The sequence below is a fragment of the Bombina bombina genome, chromosome 6 (genome assembly GCF_027579735.1).
Source record: "Bombina bombina isolate aBomBom1 chromosome 6, aBomBom1.pri, whole genome shotgun sequence".
Classification (NCBI taxonomy): domain Eukaryota; kingdom Metazoa; phylum Chordata; class Amphibia; order Anura; family Bombinatoridae; genus Bombina; species Bombina bombina.
In genome coordinates this window covers 267,718,658-267,741,339 of record NC_069504.1, presented here as the reverse complement: position 1 = coordinate 267,741,339, position 22,682 = coordinate 267,718,658, and the positions used below count along the sequence as shown (strand labels likewise).

The 22,682-nt window shown below is 38.6% G+C and overlaps 1 protein-coding gene and 1 long non-coding RNA gene across 2 annotated transcripts in view; both read left to right on the top strand.

The window, feature by feature from the left end:
• Nucleotides 1-353: 353 nt before the first annotated feature.
• LOC128665028 (uncharacterized) lies at nucleotides 354-3,016 on the top strand. The gene is made up of 2 exons (XR_008402970.1): nucleotides 354-605; nucleotides 2,671-3,016. It is a non-coding gene; the product is annotated as an uncharacterized LOC128665028 (long non-coding RNA).
• Nucleotides 3,017-11,200: 8,184 nt separating this feature from the next.
• The window catches only part of KICS2 (KICSTOR subunit 2), a 33,712-nt gene continuing 22,230 nt past the window's right edge, over nucleotides 11,201-22,682 (top strand). The window contains exon 1 of the mRNA XM_053716837.1: nucleotides 11,201-11,782. Within this exon, the coding sequence (XP_053572812.1) occupies nucleotides 11,452-11,782 (331 nt within the window). The 5' untranslated portion in view covers nucleotides 11,201-11,451. The remainder of the gene's footprint in view (nucleotides 11,783-22,682) is intronic.

Sequence of the window (22,682 nt, the reverse complement as noted above, 5' to 3'; positions counted from 1 at the left end):
TCATCAGAGTGCTGAGCAAACGCCCATCACTGAGCTTAGAAGTCTACACAAAACTCTCCAAGCGAGCTCTGAGTCGCTTGGAGCGCTTGCTGAACGCGGCTTTAGAATCCTTTTTTCCCACTATTATCAAAGTAGTCTATCTGCAGACTGGAGCTCCACTCTAGACAGGAAACATGTGACCTCCACTTTTTTTTTTTCAATAAAACTTTATAATGTATCAAACAACCAATATGCACAATCATTCAGAAAATGTTTTGTTTTTTAAAATAAACTTTATGCAAAATCATTCAGAAAATGTTTTTTTTTTTTTTTTTAAATAAACTTTAATGTATCAAACAACCAATAGGCACAATTCTGAAAACGAAATTGCTTTCTTTTGGTTTATGGCGAGTGACATTTATAAGGTTAAGGCAAAGTATAAGCAAATGTAATGATTATTCTAAGTTATAAATAGATCTCAGGAAATCACAGGAGTAATTCTTTAGTTTTCATGTATTATCTACTGTTTTAAATTAACAATATTGAACTATTTAAAGCTCCGACTACACAACAAAAATGTGACATCCACAACCTCCACGGGGAAGTTCTCTTTAAACAAGAAGAAGGTTTGCTGCTTTCTTTTTTTTTTTTTTTTTTTTAACCATATTTAACCCCTTAGTGACCTGACTGTTGTTCCAATTTTTTAGCGTTAGCAACCAAGGCTATTTTTACATTGCTGCGGTGTTTGTCTTTATCTGTAATTTCCCCTCTTACTTTTATATTTTTTATTTAACCCCTTAGTGACCTGACTGTTGTACCAATTTTTTAGCGTTAGCGACCAAGGCTCTTTTTACATTGCTGCTGTGTTTGTGTTTATCTGTAATTTCCCTCTTACTTATTTTTTTTTTTTACCATATTTAACCCCTTAGTGACCTGACTGTTGTACCAATTTGTTAGCATTAGCGACCAGGGCTATTTTTACATTGCTGCGGTGTTTGCGTTTAGCTGCAATTTTCCTCTTACGCCTTTACTGTACCCACACATATTATATACCGTTTTTCTCGCCATAAGATTGACTTTCTACAGATACCATTATTTTCATCATATCATATAATTTTTACTAAATATTTTTATAAATTATGATTAAAAATATTAAAAACCACACTTTTTTTTTTTACTTTTACCCCCAAAATCTGTTACGCATCTACAACCCCCTGAGAAAACAACATGGCTAAACAGTTTCTTCATTTTGTCCTGAGTTTTGAAATACCCCATTTTCAATTTTTACGATTAACCTTTTTCTCCTTCAGTGACCTTTTAACCCCAACCCTCCCCCTAGATCTACCACTAAGCCTAGATCTAACCCTAATCCTACATAACTATTTATTTTTATTATTTTTACTATTTTATTTTTTTTCATCTGTTACAGCTGCGGTCCTTAAGGAGATAAAGGGATAGTAAATTCAAAATTTAACTTGCATGATTCAGATAGAACATGTCATTTTAAGACACTTATAAATTCACATCTATTTTTAAATGTGCTTTGTTCTCTTGTTATCCCTTGCTGAAAGAGAATACGCACATATTCAACACTAGTGGGAGCTAACTGCTGATTTTTGCCTGCACACATTTGTCTTTTGCGATTGGATGACTATGGCTCCGTTCGGGCAGCGCTCCAAGCAAACTGGGACTCGCTTGTAGCGTTTTCCTCACATTTGCAAGTGAGATGCCTGGCGTTTTTTGAGTGCTCTGATGACGTAAGTCCCAGCGCTTCCATCGTGCTGGAAAAGCTGTCACTTTTCAGACGCTTGGCAACATGGCAGCCTCCACACACGTTTTGCTGTGGAGGCTGCCATGTTTTTATAAGCAGCAGAGGAGGGACAGGTGAGGCGGATAAGTCTGACAGCAGCATTTAGTACAAGGCAAATTGGAGATAGGTTAAGTAACCTATCTCCAATTTGCCCTGTACTAAATGCTGCTGTCATGCTTATCCAGTGTTATGCTGAGAATTGTTTCCCCAGTGTCTCTGGTTTCCCCTGCTTCTCGGCAAACATCGGAACTCTGACCCACCTCCATTCAGCTGCTCTCAGCTCAGCACCTGTAGTATTATTAGCTGAATGGGGCAGGATAAGCTACAGGGGCTGAGCTGAGAACAGCTGAATGAAGGTGGGTCAGAGTTCCAATGTTTGCCGAGAGGCAGGGGAAACCATTCTCGAACAACGGTGTTGTGTAAACAGCTTAAATAAAAATAATCCTCCACTAATAAAGAGAGACACAATTTAAACATTTTTACAGTCAGCTACACGGGAGCTTATTTAAAAACGTTCATTATTGTGCAGCAGATCCCTTTGCGCATGCGATCGTTTTCTCTAAGCTCCCTTGCTTGTGACGTCACCTAGCGCCACGTCATTGCTGAAAGTGAAGCGCCTCCACTAGCTCCTGAGCGCTGCCCGAACGCGGCCTATATGTGTTCATCTTGCTGCCAGTAGTGCAATGTTGTTCCTTCAGCAAAAGATAACAAGAGAACGAAGCAGATTTTATAATGGAAGTAAATTGGAAACTGCATGTTCTTTCTGATTTATAAAAGTTTGTTTTTGACTTGAGTGTCCCTTAAATTATTTTTTATTTATTATGAAAATAACAGTTTTGATTCTGACTATGACTAAGTTTCCTCCCATGTGCTTGACACAGGTGCCAGCAATCATTAAAGATCTACACATTGCTATACAATGGGTTGTCAAGAATGAGGCACTGTTCTGTGGGCGCATAACCATGCCAAGTTATGTGTCAATGAATGAAGATGACCGCCAGAAGGCCATAGATAACGTGATGCAAAGAGAAGAACCAGAAGCAAGGGAGCCATTCCTCTTTGTATTTCAGCACAGAGAAGATATGGAGTTGTTTTTGCAGGCATGTCTTGACCAACAGGGCCTCCAAGTTAATGCCATGTTCAACAAATGACTGATGGACAAGGGGTGGTGGTGTGTTTCTGTTTAAATTATTGATAATAATAAAAAAAATAAGATAATTAACACCATTTCTGAGTCAGTGCTTTAATAACACACTACCACAAGTATGAAGGTACAAGATAATTATAGTTAACAGTATATAAATATAGCAGTAGCCTATTGTTGCGTCTGCTTTCATAGTATAAGGTTAGGGTTATAAGTTCAAATGGTTTCTGACCTTGATTGAACACTATTCTCCAGAGCTCCGGGGAACAGCAAGAAAGCACACAAGCACACAGAGTGTTTCTCACTAGTTCCGTTTACTGTAAGTATACACAGCAGTTATATAGCAGTCTCGCATCATGAGGCTACAGGAAATGCAGTTAGAGGAGTAACATAAAATATCCATATATGTCTATCTAAGAAACATGTTAAAGGAAGTTGTGGGTGTTGTTTGCTGTATTACAGACAATCATATGAGTTTCAAAATGCCCTCATGTGTCAGTTACAAGTCACCCACTAACATAATATACCCATCAACACACAGACACATAAAACACACAAAGACATAGAGACACACACACACCCTCACCGAGACATCCAGAGAAAACAGAGACATACACTCTCAGAGAGACACCCACAGAAACTGCACATACATACACACACCCTCACAGAGACAACCAAAGATAACACACAGACATACACACCCTCAGAGAGACATCCACAGAAAACGCAGACATACAGACATACACACACCCACCCTCAAAGAGACATCCACATAAAAAAAAAAGTCATACACATCCACCCTCACAGAGGCATCAAGAGGAAATACACAAAGACATACATACACACACACCCTCACAGGGACACAAATAGAAAAAGCACAAAGACATACGCACACACCCTCACAGACATACACAGATAATGCACAAAGACATATACACCCACTTTCACAGAGAGACCAACAACAACAACAAAACAGTGTGTGACATGCATGATAAAAAAAATTGCAGAAATTAAGAGATCACTTTTTAAACAATCAGATTTGCAAATGTGCAAACAAAAATTAAACTCTATGAATTCAAAATTGTAGATTAATGTTATCGGTAGATGGTTAGATGAAGAAAAGTACTTTTAAAAGGTTGACATATGTTTGTGTTTTTTTCCCCCAAACAAGAGCAACACTTCAATTATGGTGTAAACATGTTCCCATCTGTCAGGTGTACTTATGGATTTTGAAAATGCTGTACTCTATATGGTCTTAGTGGAACCATAAGCCGTGGCACTAGGTCTCATACCATTAGATATGGTTAAATGCATGATTTAGGCTCGTTTGTATGTATTTCAAAATTAAGTCAGCTGTAGTGTAAACTGAACAGTGTTAAGTTAACCTGTATCATTTGAAACACTGAGAAATCTTAGTTGAAAGTATAACTTTTTATGCATATGTAAAAATCATAGATAAAATGCCTCCTTGCATCTGTAAAGTCCTTGCATAAAGGGGTAGTAAACTGAAATGTAGTTAAAATGTATATATTACTAAAAAAAATATATCTTTCAAAAGGGCAACTACCATTTGTGTATTAAGGAGGAAATCTTTATGCATGGCTTTAAATATAGAATTTCTACAGCATTGTCAAATAATCATAAATACAGTGCTGCAGATTGCTAAAAAAAAATAAAAATGTTATGGACCCCTGGCCCCACCATACTACTACCACACTGAAGTTACAATCCAAAATTGCACAAAGAAATAAAAAAATTTACTATGTAAGTCCTACCTCCTCTGCAAATGAAAGTGCTCTGCCATCTGACTCAAACACACACTATACAAACTTAAAGGGCTACTGGACCCACATTTTTTCTTTCATGATTCAGATAAAGCATGCAATTTTAAGCAGCTTTATAATTTATTCCTATTATAATTTTTCATTCGTTCTCTTGCTATCTTTATTTGAAAAGTTAGGAATGAAAGCTTTGGAGCATGACTATTTTTTGTTCAGTACCCTGGACAGAGCTTGCTAATAGGTGCCTGCATTTAGCCATCCAATAAGCAAGCGTAACCCAGGTTCTCAAACTAACATGGGCCGTCTCAAACGCTTTTATTTCTTCTTTTTCAGATAAATATAGGAAGAGAACGAAGAAAATTTGATAATAGAAGTAAATTAAAAAGCTGCTTAAAATTGCATGTTCTATCTGAATCTAGAATGAAAAAAATTGTGTTTAGTATCCTTTTAAGTGCCAAGTCTGTCTCACTACGCATAGTGGTTTAGTGTACACTCAAAAATCCCCTCAAAAGCTAATGCTTTACTCATTTTAATAAAATTGACCACACTCAGTAGCACTCTGGTGTAGTACCTTCGGGTGGCTGCCAAAATTGTTTAAAGAAAATAATAGTTGTTCTTGCCTCATGGGGCACCCTGGCCCATTTGGCCCCTGACAGGAGTCACCCCTGTAACCCCCTGATGGCAGCCAGGTGTGATTTACGGAGATGATGTATTTATAACTTACAATAATCATTACTTTTGCTTATACTTTTGCCCTAACAGAACATATGTTAATGTAAAGAATGTGCTTATTTAACCTTATTAATAACAATCAGCATAAACCACTGTGAATGAACATTAAGAACAGGAAAGCAAAATATTTAGTTTTCTGAATTATTGTGTCTATTGATTGTTACGTTAAAGTCCATTTAAAAAAAAAAAAATATTGCGTGGAGGTCAAATATTTCCTAGCTTGAGTGGAGCTCCAGTTTGGCACAAGTTTGTTTGCCATATAAAGCGTTGGTTCAGGCTTAGAACATATATACACACAGAAATGAGTGTCGCAAATAAATTTAAACCTTTTTAAATACAAGTTACTTTTAAAAAAGGTAAAATATATTCAGTGACAAAACAAGCTCAGAAGTGACAAATCAACTACAAGCACCTCATACAACGAAGAGAAACAGATTTGATACCACTGGAATATAACTTGTGGACAATCTATAAGACTTTAGAAGCTCAGATATACGTTTATTACTATAGATGATGTAAACACTGTATCCATGTATAACTTGAATAATTATGTCCTTAACTTCTCTTCAATAAAGCTTGTTTGAAAACTAAAAAAAAAAAATATATTCAGTGGCAAGGTTGGCACAAGTTTGTTTGCCATATAAAGCATTGGGTCAGGCTTAGAACTTAAAATATGAAGTGGTTCATGCTCTGTATATATGCACACAGAAATGAGTGACTCATCGGATTTCAACCCTTTTTAAATACCAGTTTAAATACCAGTTACTTATTCAGAAAATGTAAAATATATGAAGTGACCAGGTTGGCACAAAAAAATTGCTATAATAAGCATTGGGCACGGCTGAAAATATGTATATTCTATGAAGATGTTCATGCCGAGTATATATCATCACAGAAATAAGTGACCAAAAGGATTTTAACACTTAAAATACTAGTTACGTATTCAGAAAAGGTAAAATATATGAAGTGGCAAGGTTGGCACCAGATTGTTTGATATAAAAAGCATTATGACAGGCTGAAAACATGTATATCCTATAGAGAGGCTTATGCCATGTATATAAGCACACATTAATGAGCGTTCCAAAGGATTTTAAAAGTTTTTAAATACCAATGACTTATTTAGAAAAGGTAAAATATATGAAATGGCAAGGTTGCCTGCAATTTTTTTGCTATAAAAAGCGTTGGGCCAGGTTGATAACATGTCTATTCTATAATGGGGTTCATGCCCTGTATATATCCACACATAAATTAGTGGGCCAAATGATTTTAACCCTTTTTAAATACCTTTACTTAATAAGATAAGATAAAATATATGAAGTGGCAAAGTTGGCACCAGATTGTTTGCATTGGGCCATGCTGAAAATATTTGTCTATTCTATGATGAAGTTCATGCCGAGTATTTATCATCACAGAAATGAGTGACCCAAAAGGATTTTAACCCTTTTAAAATAACAGTTTATTATTCATAAAAGGTAAAATATATGAAGTAGCAAGGTTGTCACCAATGTTTTCCATAAAGAGCGTTGGGCAAGTTTGATAACATGTCTGTCCTATGATGGGGTTCATGCCGTGTATATATCCACAAATAAATAAGTGGCTCAAAGGATTTTAACTCTTTTTAAAATAACAGTTACTTTTTGAAAACATAACCAAATTTGTTCCACATTTGATATCTGTTTATTGCAATACTAGTGTTAAAGTCCGTGTAGACGGTCAAAAATGTATCCAACTTACTAACCACTACCTTATTTACCCACCTCTCCCTCCAAGAAGCTTTGCCTACCATCTGACCCCCCCATCCACTCAGATATCCTCTCTCTTATCCCCCCTCCCTCCTTCACCCTCCCTGCCACTTTCAACATCTAATTTTCTGCAGCGCAGAGGTACCACCCGCTCCCGTCTACATCTATCACCAATCCCTCTATCTCTATCACTATCCATATATCCCTCTATTGCTGTGTCCATCTATCCCTATCAATCTATCCCTCTATCTCTATTCCTCTATCTCTATCTCCCTATACCTATATCCATTTATCTCTATCCATCTATCACTATCCCTCTATCCCTATCTTAACATATTTTTTTTATGCAGCGCAGTGGTCCCAGCCTCTCCAGCCCCTCCAGCGATGGGGCTCCCACCTGCCTCCCTCCTTACCCTCCCACGCCACCGATTGGCACCACCGCTGCACAATACAGAAAGGGACACAGATTGCAGCAATGCCTCAATATTTAGGCATAGTGCATTACCATTTTCTAAACAACCGTTGCAGAGAGGGCCAGTGATGGTGCCGATCGTTGGTGGCATGCGAAGGATAGGAGGGAGGCAGGTGGGTGGCCCATCACTGGAGGGAGGAGGAAGAAGGCGGTATGGTGTGTGAGAGGGGCAGGAGCGGGTGGGAACGCTTATAATACGGAAAAAGTTGGAAGCTGAAAGGAGGGTGAGGGGGATAATAGATTAGTAAAATAAACTGGGAGAGGGTAGAGTGGCAGGGGAATGAGGGTGGGCAAATACACTACAGATTTTACTTTATATATCTACTGTATATAAAAAAAATAAAAGCAAATAAATATAGTAAAATAGCTACTGGCAGACAGCTGAAAGTACATAACATGTACGCTAAAAGGTAGAAGGGGGGGTTAGAGAGCTGTTTGGGGGGGGTGTCTGAACAAAGGAGATCCAAGAGAAGCATTTACAACCATTTGTGCTACAATTGCACAAGCTGTTTGTAAATAATTTCAGTGATAAACCCAAAGTTTGTGAAAAAGCATTTGGCGGTGAAATGGTAGCATGAAATATAGCAAAATGGGCCTAGATCAATACTTTGGGTTGTCTACTACACTAAAGCGAAAATTAAACGTACAATCTCCCTACAAGTTAATGAATTAACACCTTCACTGCTGGGCATAATACAAGTCTGGTGCGCAGCAGCATTTAGCGGCCTTCTAATTACCAAAAAGAAATCCCAAAGCCATATAAGTCTGCTATTTCTGAACAAAGGAGATCCCAGAGAAGCATTTACAACCATTTGTGCCATAATTGCATAAGCTGTTTGTAAATAATTGCAGTGAGAAACCTCAAGTTTGTGAAAAGTGAACAATTTTTTTGTATTTTATTGCATTTGGCGGTGAAATGAAATATACCAAGATGGGCCTAGATCAATACTTTGGGTTGTCTACTACACTAAAGCTAAAATTAACCCTACAAACTCACTATAAGCTACTGAATTAATTCCGTCAATACTGGGAATAATACAAGTGTGGTGCACAGCAGCATTTACCGGATTTCTAATTACAAAAAAGCAACGCCAAAACAATATATTTCTCCTATTTCTGAACAAAGGGGATCCCAGAGAAGCATTTACAACCATTTGTGCCATGATTACACAAGCTGTTTGTAAATAATTTCAGTGAGAAAAATAAATTTTGTGAAAAAATATTTTTTTTTTTTTTATTTGATCGCATTTGGCGGTGAAATGGTGGCATGAAATATACCAAAATGGGCCTAGATCAATACTTTGGGATGTCTTATAAAATAAAATATATCCATGTCAAGGGATATTCAGGGATTCCTGAAAGATATCAGTGTTCTAATGTAACTAGCGCTCATTTTGAAAAAAAAAAAAGTGGTTTGGAAATAGCAAAGTGCTTCTTGTATTTATGGCCCTATAACTTGCAAAAAAAGCAAAGAACATGTAAACATTGGGTTTTTCTAAACTCAGGACAAAATTTAGAAACTATTTAGCATGGGTGTTTTTTGGTGGTTGTAGATGTGTAACAGATTTTGGGGGTCAAAGTTAGAAATACTGTGTTTTTTTTACATTTTTTCATCATATTTTATAAAAAAAATTATAGTAAATTATAAGATATGATGAAAATAATGATATCTTTAGAAAGTCCATTTAATGGCGAGATAAACTGTATATAATATGTGTGGGTACAGTAAATGAGTAAGAGGAAAATTACAGCTAAACACAAACACTGCAGAAATGTAAAAATAGCCCTGGTTCCTTAAAGGGAAGGTAAAGTTTGCCGGTTGTCTCACCTTTACTATATTACTGACATACTATATAGTGTGATCGCTATTTTTTTTAAAATTATTTCAATCTGTATTATTGTATTTATAGCTAATGATTTTTACGTATTTTGCTGGTCTTCGCTCCTTCCTCCATCAATTTCCGGATTTTACAGTCTCTTACGTACAGAGCGGTCCCACCCGCTCTATACGTACATCAAATGCGCGTTCTCGATTGCCTGACAAAGTGCGCATGCGTACACCTCGGCTTCTCTTCTATTTGCGCCTGCGTGAGTGAAAGTGTTTGCAAAGTTAAAAAATGGACTTACTTGCGATAGAATAAAAAGAAAGTGAAGCGCTTGTTCGATATGTAACAAAACAGGTTGAAGCCGCAGTAACTGTTTCAATTTGTTTTTAAATAGAGGACGGAGTTAATGTTTGCTGGTCTCTTTCCTAATTGCGCATGCGCTAAACTGGAGCGAGCCCGGGTAGGAATTATAAGGAAATAATGCCAACGCATGCGCACAACTTACAGCATTGTTCTGACGTCAAATGACGGCCGCCTAACGGCCAGACTCACTGTTGGCTGGTTCAAGAACGTGACCGGACCAAACCCCCCCCCCAAAAAAACGGGCTGTTTGGAAACGATTCGGAATTGCAAACAAACAGGCTTATAACTCGGTAAATATAATAAAATAATTAAAATGATGAATTAAAGTTCCTCTAATTTTATAAGTATTTACATTGCCACTAATCGAAACAGGCGAAGTTTACCTTCACTTTAAGGGTAAGAAAATGTAACAATGGTCTGGTCACTAAGGGGTTAATGTTCATTCACAGTGGTTACCTTATAAATCACAATCTGCAGAAAACACTGTGAATGAACATTAAGAGCAAGAAAGCTACAAAATATTTCGTTTTCATAATCATTGTCACAGTCTATAGCTTGTTTGTTACATTAAAGTTGATTAAAAAAAAAAATATATGCTTTGAGTGGAGGTCACATGTTTTCTGTCTAGAGTGGAGCTCCACTCTGCAGTTGGACCCTTCTCACTATTATTTGTATGCCCCCAGCTAGTGCCAAAATTGTGGAGGTACCGCTTCTGTAATATTTGCCAACTGCGGCAGTGAACGCATGCGTGCTCTTTAGTGTAATTTGCAATTTTATTGTTATGTAGGCGTGTTCTGTAATATTTTACGACTGCGGCAGTAAGCGCATGCGTGCACAAATGTCTTTGTAAGTATTTTGTAGGCGTGGCTAGAGGTATGGAAATGGAAACATAATGCAGTCGGAGAATAAAATACAGAACACCAGCACTACAAGGTCCACTCCACTGACAGTTTTATAAATTGCACAACATGATAAACAACAAAATTATTTTAGTCTTTTTTTATTAATTGGAGAGAATATTGTCGTGATTTAAAACGTATCATGCAGCTAGCCAGGCAATTATGTAATACAGCTGAAGACATCACGTTCTGGAGTATTTTCCCCAGTACTAATATCAATGCTATTACAAGTACATCCAGAGTCCTAACGTTATCTCTTAAAATATACAATTATATAGCAATCGTGTATTTAAAAAAAAAAAAAGACAGAATAGATATAATTTGCTATCATTATGTTGGTTTTTGTTGTTGTTTTTTTCCTTTCAAACCTGATATTTCTTTGGGCATTTTTAACAGACCATATGCATGACAGATTTTATTTAACAAAAAAATAAACTAAAAGCCAGCGGATATTTTACTATACAAATCCCATAAATGCCAGTAACCATTAAGAACAAACATTTGTCTTATAGACGTCACAGCAACAGTACTGCCGAAAAAAATCAATGCTTTCATCACAAGTCTAGTATTTTGCAGATGAGAGGTTAAAGTCCATCAGTAAATGTAGTCACTTCCGTCGTCACACTTCCGGTGAAGTCACGTGTGTGGTGTAAACATTGCAGTCAGTAGCCTAGGGTTGTTAGATCGTGTCTCCTGGAGCTGTATGGTGGTGCCTCAGGACCCGGGTGATGCTCCGGCGGCCGCAGGCTCGGTGCTGGAGGAGGATTCGGAAGATGATGACGGAGAGCTGCTTATGACGAGCTCTGGGATGATCCCAATGGTGGCCCCGGTGCCGGTTGAACAGGCTGTGCTAGAGACTTTCTTCTCTCATCTGGGTATATTCTCGTATGACAAGGCAAAGGACAATGTGGAGAAGGAAAAAGAGACCTACAAGAGCGCTGGGGCCTCGTGGTCCTCCATGCTGGCTGCTCTGGCCCACTTGGCAGCAGCGGAAAAAGCTTATCATAGCATGAGTTTCCTCGGCCAAAAACCGGGTAATGTCAGCTTTCTGCGTTTGTAGGTTTAATAATCTCAAACTATAGCGGAATAATAAATACTAGATCAAGGTCTTGATTTCTGTTAGTACATAACTGTTGGTTTCTGCTCGCCAGCTGTCATGCAGTTGGCAGGAACTTCTACAGTATGTTATCAAGCAAACGCACAAGCATTACTTGTGTTTGTATACAAACAATATAATGTTTTAAAATAAAATCGTGTAACTTAAACTCCTCTGCTTTAAGTTGTTCAGTGTTCATTGGAAAACCTAGACACAACTGGAAGTAAACTGAGTAGTGTTGGGGGGAAAAGTACCGTTGTCTTTTAACATTCTAACTAATAGCATGTATGTTTAAAGGGACATTATAGTGCAACAATTACATGAGGGTCTGTGTTAAACCCCCACAAAGGGTTTAAACACACAGTCAAAGGACATATTGTGAGCCTTAGACAACTGCATGTCCTGAGTGGACATGACCATTTAGACAATAAAGGCTGTGACACACTGCAAGAGATGAGGCGCGAGGCGAAGCAGCTGCTTCGCATCGCTTCTGAAGTTCAAATATTTCATCTCTGAGCGCTCAGCTACGCGTCCTGACGCAGCAGAGTGCTCAGTGATGAAAAGGCAGGACATACTGAGCGCACACAGCCGCGTGTACATGCAGCGCGTCGCTCCGCTTACAGTGTGTCACAGCCTTTAGTAGCAGCTGTTGCATTGCTTCCAGCCGCCCACTGCTCATCGCTCTTCTCTCAGTGAGGTGATGTTTCCACCTCTAAACCAATAGTCATGCTAGTAATTTGACAGTATTCGGCATGCTAGTACCGCTATTTGTTTTTTGTTTTTTCGCTCTTGTGCAATGCTAAATTCCGACAGCAGTATTCAGCCCGCCAGAGGCGAGCTGCGGTGGACAGGGGCGCGTATATGTGAGCCCCTGTTCGCCGCAGATTGATAAATTGTCCCCTTTGAATTCTCTCTGAAACCATTTTGAACTTTTTTTTTCCAGCGAAGTGCTTCTGGGTAAGATGGTGCCATAATTTTTTCTATTTAGCCTTATATGAAGGTTTCTAAAAGCACTGTGTCTGTTTTAGATTTATATCAGAGACATTGATGTCCAAAGTAAACTTTTATGATTTAGATAGATTTTTATTTTATACCGCACATTTCCATAAGAGCATATATAGGTAGAGCAGTACCAGCAGCCTATTTCACTTAAAGAGACAGTCAAGTCCAAAATAAACTTTCATGATTCAAATAAGGCATGTAAATTTAAACAACTTTCCAATTTACTTTTATCACCAATTTTGCTTTGTTCTCTTGGTATTTTTAGTTGAAAGCTAAACATAGGCTCATATGCTAATTTCTTAGACCTTGAAGGCCGCCTCCTATGTGAATGCATTTTGTCAGTTTGTCACCTCTAGAGGGCGTTAATTCATGTGTCATATAGATAACATTGAACTCACACACGTAAATATAGGAATAAACACTGATTGGCTAAATTGCAAGTCTGTCAAAAGAACTAAAATAAGGGGGGGCAGTTTGCAGAGGCTTATATACCAGGTAATCATAGAGGTAAAAAGTGTATTATTATAACTGTGTTGGTTATGCAAAACGGGGGATTGGGTAATAAAGGGATTATCTATCTTTTTAAACAACAAAGATTCTGGTGTTGACTGTCCCTTTAAGAGATATCCAGACCCTCTAGATGAAAAATTGTCAATATTTAATCTATTAAACACTGAATTCAGGGAAATAAATTGGTTTAAGGAGACTGCATAACTAGTCACATTTGCCTAGAAAATGCATATCTCTGTAGGGCAGCTAGCACTCCATTTGTGCATTGTGTAATTGGTGCATGATCATGCATATCCTACCAACTTATACCCCATGCAAGAGAGGGAATTTGTGGATCACAGTGCAGTGAAAATCTGGGCATATTACTAAAGGATTCTATCAAAAAAGTAAAGGGTAGCAATTTTTTCTTTGTCTGCACCATCAGCCTGTAGACTGTAAGCTCTTCGAGCAGGCCCTTCTCCTCTACTAGTCTTGTTAATCAGTTATGCATTTGTATCTTATCACAAATCCTTGTCATTGTATATTCCTAACCTTTGTACCCAGCGCAACAGAATTTTGCAGCCTTATACATTTATTTATTTATTTTATTTTTTTACCCTCTCTGGAAAATATCTTTATCATGTTTTACTGTTTTATATTATTTTGTTTCTGGGGAGAACCATTAGTGTTTCATCCTTGGTGAGGTTTGGATTCCTACTGTGCGTTTTTATTGCCAGCCTGCTGTCAGGGAATAGGTGAATGACATGTAATATATATTTACATATATACATATGATATAGAGAGAGGATTAATTTGTATGTGAAAATCTTGCTAATGTAAGTTGCATTAAATTCTGAAATCAAAATTTAACCCAAACCAGTTGAATACACATAGGTTATCTGAAAAACACAATCAAAGAGTAGACAGTTGTCTCAAATGAAAGGAGATCACTTCAAAGGACCTTTTGATCACTGCCTGGTAGGGCTCGGCGATATGGGCAAAAATAAATAAATAGAGATTTAATTGCTATTTTCTTATAAATGACTATAACACCTTAATTTTTCAATAATTTTTTTTATTTAAGACTACAGAATCTTAATGCACATGTTTCTCAATATCCAATACACTCTGGGAGCATAAAAATGCAAACCACGTGTGCATATACAGTATGTGTGTATATATGTATGTTTGTATATGTAATTGGCAAGAGTCCATGAGCTAGTGACATATGAATCCTACCAGGAGGGGCAAAGTTTCCCAAACCTCAAAATGCCTATAAATACACCCTCACCACACCCACAATTCAGTTTTACAAACTTTGCCTCCTATGGAGGTGGTGAAGTAAGTTTGTGCTTGATTTTCTTCTGTGATATGCGCTTCTCAGCATTTTGAAGCCCGATTCCTCTGAGTACAGTGGATGTCAGAGGCATGTGAAGGGAGTATCATCTATTGAATTCTTTGGTTTTCCTCGCAGGAAATCTTTTCATAGGTTCTCTGTTATCGGTTGTAGAGATTCATCTCATACCTCCCTTTTCAGATCAACAATATACTCTCATATTCCATTACCTCTACTGATAGCCAAACCAGTACTGAAATAGTTATCTGCTGTATGTGGATGGGTGTCTTTCGGTAAGTATGTTTTCATAACTTAAGACACTCTCAGCTATGGTTTGGCACTTTATGTATTAATGTAAAGTTCTAAATATATGTATTGTACTTGTATTTGCCATGAGTCAGGTTTATGTATATTTCCTTTTGCAGACTATCAGTTTCAAAATTGGGGAAAATATATTTAGGAAGTTTATTTTTTCTTACCTGGGGGTATAGTCTTTTCTTCAAAATTGACTGTTTTCATTAATTTTCGTGGGCAAAATTAGGCTTGCGAGGCCGCAAAATGCTAATATTTATTGCGTCATTCTTCGCGCAATTTTTTTTGGCGCGAAGGTACGTTTGGTGACGCAAATTCGCCATTTCCGGCATCTTAGTTGACACCAGGTTCCTTGCACAAGGTTGTGTCTGCCATGACGCGAGTTGCGTCATTTCCGAATGTTGTTAGCCCCAAAAAATTTAATTTTGCGTTACGCGTCATACTTGGTGCCAAATAATTTAATTATTTAAACCCCATTTCCTGTATGCCTCTTGCCTTTTTCTATGCTTAGAGGGCTTTGCTGTTTGCATTTTTCCCCAATCTTAAAGCTGCCATATAAGGAAATTGATAATTTTGCTTTATATGTTGTTTTTTCTCTTACATTTGCAAGATGTCTCAATCTGATCCTGTCAGATTGGATTCCTGCTGCCTTATAACAGTTCTACCAAAGTTAGGTGTATCTGTTGTAATTTAGCGTGAGATTATATCTCCAGCTGTAGTATGTAATAGTTGTCATAAGCTTTTACATGCAGAGAATGTATCCATCAGTACTAGTACAATGCCTGTTGTTCCTTCAACATCTAATGTACATGATATCCCTGTGAATATAAAAGATTTTATTGCTGATGCGATTCAGAAGGCTTTGTCTGCTATTCCGCCTTCTAATAAACATAAAAAGGTCTTTTAAAACTTCTCATAAAGTTGATGACATTTCAAATGACCGAAAACATACTGATTTATCCTCCTCTGATGAGGATCTATCTGATTCAGAAGATCCTACCTCAGATATTGACACTGACAAATCTACTTATCTCTTTAAGATGGAGTATATTTGTTCCTTGTTAAGAGGTGTTGATTACTTTGGATATTGAGGAAACTAGTCCTCTTGATATTAAAACTAGTAAACGTTTAAATTATGTTTATAAACCTCCTGTGGTTACTCCAGAGGTTTTTCCAGTTCCTGATGCTATTTCTGATATGATTTCAAAGGAATGGAATAGGCCTGGTATTTCTTTTATTCCTTCTGCTAGGTTTAAAAAGTTGTATCTTTGCCAGCAATTAGATTGGAGTTATGGGGGAAAATACCCAAAGTTGATGGGGCTATCTCTACTCTTGTCATACGTACTACTATCCCTATGGAAAATAGTACTTCCTTTAAGGACCCTTTAGATAGGAAACTAGAATCTTATCTAAGGAAAGCTTATTTATATTCTGGCTATCTTCTCAGGCTTGCCATTTCTATGGCTGATGTTGCAGCTGCATCAACTTTTTGGTTGGAAAGTTTAGCGCAACAGGAAACAGATCCTGATTTGTCTAGCATTGTTCGCTTGCTTCAACATGCTAATCATTTTATCGGTGATGCTATTTTTTTATATCAAAATTGATGTTAAATCTGTCTTTAGCTATTTTAGCTAGAAGAGCTTTGTGGCTCAAATATTGGAATGCTGACATGGTATCTAAGTCTAGATTACTATCTCTTTCCAAGGTAACAATTTATTTGGTTCTCAGTTAGATTCAATTATTTCAACTGTTACTGGGGGGAAGGGAGTTTTTTTACCTCAGGATAAAAGATCTAAGGGTAAATCTAAAGCTTCTAATCGTTTTCGTTCTTTTCGACAGAATAAGGAACAGAAAGCCAATCCTTCCCCCAAAGAATCTGGTTCCAATTGGAAACCCTCTTCAAGTTGGAATAAATCCAAGCCTTTTAAGAAACCAAAGCCAGCCCCCAAGTTTTCATGAAGGTGCGGCCCTCATTCCAGCTCAGCTGGTGGGGGGCAGGTTAAAATTTTTCCAAAACATTTTCGGCAGATTCTGTTTAAATTCAATGGATTCAGAGCATTTTCTCAAGGGTATTGAATATGATTCAGAGTAAGACCTCCTGTTAGATTTTTTTATCTCTCGCGTTCCAGCAAATCCAGTGAAGGCTCAGGCTTTTCTGAAGTGTGTTTCAGATCTTGAGCTTTCAGCGGTAATTATACCAGTTCCGTTTCAGGAACAGAGTCTGGGCTTTTATTCAAATCTATTCATTGTCCCAAAGAAAGAAAATTCATTCAGGCCAGTTCTGGATTTGAAAACTTTGAACCATTTTGTAAGAGTGCCAACTTTCAAAATGGTGACTATAAGGACTATTCTGCCTTTTGTTCAGCAAGGTCATTATATGTCCACGATAGACTTACAGGATGCATATCTTCATATTCCGATTCATCCAGACCACTATCGGTTTCTGAGATTCTCTTTGCTAGACAAGCATTACCAATTTGTCGCTCTTCCATTTGGCCTAGCGACAGCTCCAATAATTTTTTCAAAAGTTCCCTGTGGCCTACTCTCTCTAATCAGAGCACAGGGTATTGTGGTGTTTCCTTATTTGGACGATATCTTGGTACTAGCTCAGTCTTTACGTTTTGCCGAACCTCACACGAATCAACTAGTGTTGTTTCTTCAAAGATATGGTTGGAGGCTCAATTTACTAAAAATTTCCTTGTTTCCTCAGACAAGGGTCACCTTTTTAGGTTTCCAGATAGATTCAGTGGCCATGACTCTGTCTCTAACAGACAAGAGACGAATTAAATTGGTTTCAGCCTGTCAGAACCTTCAGTCTCAATCATTCCCTTCAGTGGCTATGTGCATCGAGGTTTTAGGTCTCATGATTGCAGCATTGGACGCGATCCCCCTTTGCTCGTTTTCATATGAGACCTCTCCAGCTTTGTATGCTGAATCAATGGTGCAGGGATTATACAAAGATATCACAATTAATATCCTTAAATCCCAATGTTCAACTTTCCCTGACTTGGTGGTTAAACCACCACCATATACTTCAAGGGGCCTCTTTTTTTTGTTCGTCCACCCTGGACTTTAATCACAACAGATGTAAGTCTTTCTGTTTGGGGAGCTGTCTGGGGATCTCTGACAGCACAAGGGGTTTGGAAATCTCAAGAGGCAAGGTTACTAATCAATATTTTAGAACTTGGTGCTATTTTCAGGGCTCTTCAGGTTAAACCTCTGTTGGAGAGAACCATTTGTTTTCAGACAGACAATATCACAACTGTGGCATATGTCAATCATCAGGGTGGAACTTTGTCCCCTAGCTATGAAAGAAGTATCTTGGATACTTTCTTGGGCGGAATCCAGCTCTTGTCTAATTTCTGCGGTACATATAACAGGTGTAGACAATTGGAAAGCTGATTATCTCAGCCGTCAGACTTTACATCCAGGGGAGTGGTCTCTCCATCCAGATGTGTTTTTTCAGATGTGGGGTCTTCCAGAAATAGATCTGATGGCTTCCCATATAAACAAGAATCTTCCCAGGTACCCGTCCAGGGATCCTCAGGCGGAGTCTGATGCGTTAGCAGTTCCTTGGTTTTACCAACCTGCTTCTATCTTCCCACCTCTAGTTCTTCTTCCAAGAGTGATCTCCAAGATCATCATGGAACATTTGTTTGTGTTTCTGGTAGCACCAGCATGGCCTCACTGGTTCTGGTATGCGGACCTTGTCCAGATGTCCAGTTGTCAACCTTGGCCACTTCCTTTAAGACCAGACCTTCTGTCTCAAGGACCGTTTTTCCATCAGGATCTCAAATCATTGAATTTGAAGGTATGGAAATTGAACTCTTCGTCATAGAGGTTTCTCTGACTCAGTGATTGATACTATGTTACAGGCTCGTAAATCTGTTTCTAGGAAGATTTATTATCGAGTTTGGAAGACTTCTATTTCATGGTGTTCTCATAAATTCTCTTGGCATTCTTTTAGAATTCCTAGAATTTTACAGTTCCTTCAGGATGGTTTGGATAAAGGTTTGTCTACAAGTTCCTTGAAGGGACAAATCTCTGCTCTTTCTGTTTTATTTCACAGAAAGATTGCTAAGCTTCCTGATATTCACTGTTTTGTTTAGGCTTTAGTCCGTATCAAGCCTGTCATTAGATCAATCTCCCCTCTTTTGGAGTCTTAATTTGGTTTTGAAAGCTTTACAGGCTCCTCCTTTTGAGCCTATGCATTCTTTGGATATTAAACTACTTTCTTGGAAAGTGCTGTTCCTTTTGGCTATCTCTTCTGCTAGAAGAGTTTCTGAATTACCTGACTTTCTTGTGAGTCACCTTTTCTGATTTTTCATCAAGATAAGGCGGTTTTGAATTCTAACAACATTAATAGGGAAATTCTTGTCCCCTCGGTGTCCTAATCCTAAGAATTCTTTGGAGAGATTCTTACATTCTCTGTATGTTGTAAGAACTTTGAAATATTATGTTGAAGCTACTAAAGATTTCAGGAAGACTTCTAGTCTATTTGTTTTTTCTGGTTCTAGGAAAGGTCAGAAAGCTTCTGCCATTTCCTTTGCATCTTGGTTAAAGCTTTTGATTCATAAGGCTTATTTGTAGTCGGGTCAGGCCCCACCTCAGAGAATCACAGCTCATTCTACTAGATCAGTCTCCACTTCGTGGGCTTTTAAGAATGAAGCGACTTGGTCCTCTTTGCATACATTTACTAAATTCTACCGTTTTGATGTATTTTATTTATTTTATTTTTTTTTCAATTATGAGAAAAACTTACCGCTAGATTTAGAGTTTTGTCAGTAAAGACCCGCGTAGCTAACACAGCTTTTTTTCCCAACGCACCCTTAAGACAACGCTGGTATTTAGAGCTGTCTGAGGGGCTGCGTTAGGCTCCAAAAAGGGTGCGTTGAGCCTAATTTACCGCCACTTCAACCCTCAATACCAACGTTGCTTACGGTAGCGGTAAGCTGGCAAAACGTTCTCGTGCACGATTCCCCCATAGGAAACAATTGGGCAGTTTGGGCTGAAAAAAAAACCTAACACCTGCAAAAAAGCAGCGTTAAGCTCCCAACGCAGCCCCATTGTTTCCTATGCACCTAACACCCTAACATAAACCCAGAGTCTAAACACCCCTAACCTTACACTTATTAACCCCTAATCTGCCGCCCCCGCTATCGCTGACACCTGCATTATACTATTAACCCCTAATTAGCCGTTCCGTACACCGCCGCAACCTACATTATCCCTATGGACCCCTAATCTGCTGCCCCCAACATTGTCGACCCCTATATTATATTTATTAACCCCTAATCTGCCCCCCCCCAACGTCGCCGCTATCTTACCTACACTTATTAACCCCTAATCTGCCGACCGGACCTCGCCGCTACTCTAATAAAGTTATTAACACCTAAACCGCCGCACTCTCGCCTCGCAAACCCTATAATAAATAGTATTAACCCCTAATCTGCCCTTGAGGAGTCTTCACCCAGCCGGGCCGAAGTCTTCATCCAATGGGGCAGAAGAGGACATCCAGACCGGCAGAAGTCTTCATCCTATCCGAGCAGAAGAGGACATCCGGACCGGCAGACATCTTCATCCATCCGACGAGGAGCGGCTCCATCTTCAAGACCTCCGGCGTGGAACATCCTTCTTCCCCGACGACTACCCGACGAATGAAGGTTCCTTTAAGTGACGTCATCCAAGATGGCGTCCCTCAGAATCCTATCAGCCAATCGGAATTCATCAGCCAATCGGAATTAAGGTAGGAAAAATCTGATTGAATCAGCCAATCAGATTCAAGTTAAATCCGATTGGCTGTTCCGATCAGCCAATAGAATGCGAGCTCAATCTGATTGGCTGATTAATCTCTCTCTCTATCTCTCTATCTCTCAAAACAGGGGCACTTTAATTCATCAAAATTTACATTTCTCTTGTGTTGTGAAAATACTTTTTAGCCGCTCCAGCTTTCCCCGGTCATCACAAGCCTCTTCATACGTCAAATTACGGATCAGTCATCCTCCAATCACGACTTCCCCTCCGGGGTAATCAGTGTCTGATTTAACGCAGTGATTGGAGGAAGTCGTATTCCTCATTTTCGACCCAGGAAGAGGCTTTGCGACGGGCGGAGGAAGCGATGCAGCGGCTGTCAAGATTAAAAGGTAAGTATTTTCACAACACAAGTGAAATGTAAATTTTGATGAATTAAAGTGCCCCTGTTTTTTACCCCTTAGTGACAACAGCCCTTTTCCATTTTCTTTCCGTTTGGGACCAAGGCTATTTTTACATTTTTGCGGTGTTTGTGTTTAGCTGTAATTTTCCTCTCACTCATTTACTGTACCTACACATATTATATACCGTTTTTCTCTCCATTATATGGACTTTCTAAAGATACCATTATTTATTTTACAAGATATGACGAGTCCACGGATTTCATCCTTACTAGTGGGATTTATCCTCCAGCTAGCAGGAAGTGGCAAAGAGCACCACAGCAGAGCTGTATATATAGCTCCTCCCTTCCCTCCATCTCCAGTCATTCTCTTTGCCTGTGTTAGTGATAGGAAGAACTAAAGTGAGGTGTTAGTTTAGTTTCTTCAATCAAGAAGTTTTTTATTTTAAAATGGTGCCAGTGAGTACTATTTTTCTCAGGGAGAAATCATCAGTCACTTAATCCCTAGGAGGAGTGCAGACCTCTTATTTGTCTGCCCTGATACTAATGATCTTAGCAAAAATTATCTAAGATCCAGTTGGTTTTCCACTGAGCAGTTCAAGGTAGTGTAAAGAAATATCTTCAGTGTGGAGAACCATGTCATGCTACAAGCAGCATTGAGGTATGTTCAGTCATTTGTTTCTGGGGAGACTGGTTACATCAGAACAGGCTGACATTTTTCCCTAACTGGGGAGGGATACTTGCTAAGCACTATAGATATTAAAATGGTGTTCCTGGATCCTCTTTTGTTATGATATTATAAGTGTGTTTAATTTTCACTTATTCATATGTGGGCTGACGCTGGGAGATGCGGTTTTGCTATCTTTGGGCTGGTGTTTTTTGTGTTGGATCATCAAAATAACAGGCCCGCGAAAGAGCTTTATTATGTGTGTTTTTTGGCATTTTTATTGTGAGTGTATGATGAGGGGCACATGGCGTTTTTCTCATTCAGGTTTATGACATTGGCATGTTTGTTTTTCGGCCCATGCGGGCTTAAGTGCGGCTCAAGTACGCCCACGGTGGGTGTGGCCTATTTTCGCACGCTCAGTCGCGCAGTCTTCAGCCGGAACAAGCAGCACGGTCCTGAGCTCCGGTGGTTCCAAAGTTGATTTGTACTCCAGTGGTACAGAGGGACTTAGACGAAGCAGCATTATTTGGTGGCAGGTAGGCGCCACAGCAGAACTGTGGCGAGGTGCAGAGGCCTTAAGTATTAATAAAATTCATAAACTTCATAAAAGTTCATATTAATTGATAAATAGCTTGCCAATCAAGCGGTGCAATATTGTAAGGTTTATTGAAACACATAAGGGCATTTTTTATTACCGCAAATAATTTTGCCATAATTGCAGTTAACAGAAAAATTGTTCTTTATTTTAAGTAAAGAACGACTATTATTGCTATTGCTAGTCTGTTTAACATGTCTGAACTTCAGGAAACTATTTGTTCTATGTGTTTAGATGCCATTGTGGAACCCCCTCTTACTTTGTGTCCCTCGTGTACTGAAAGGGC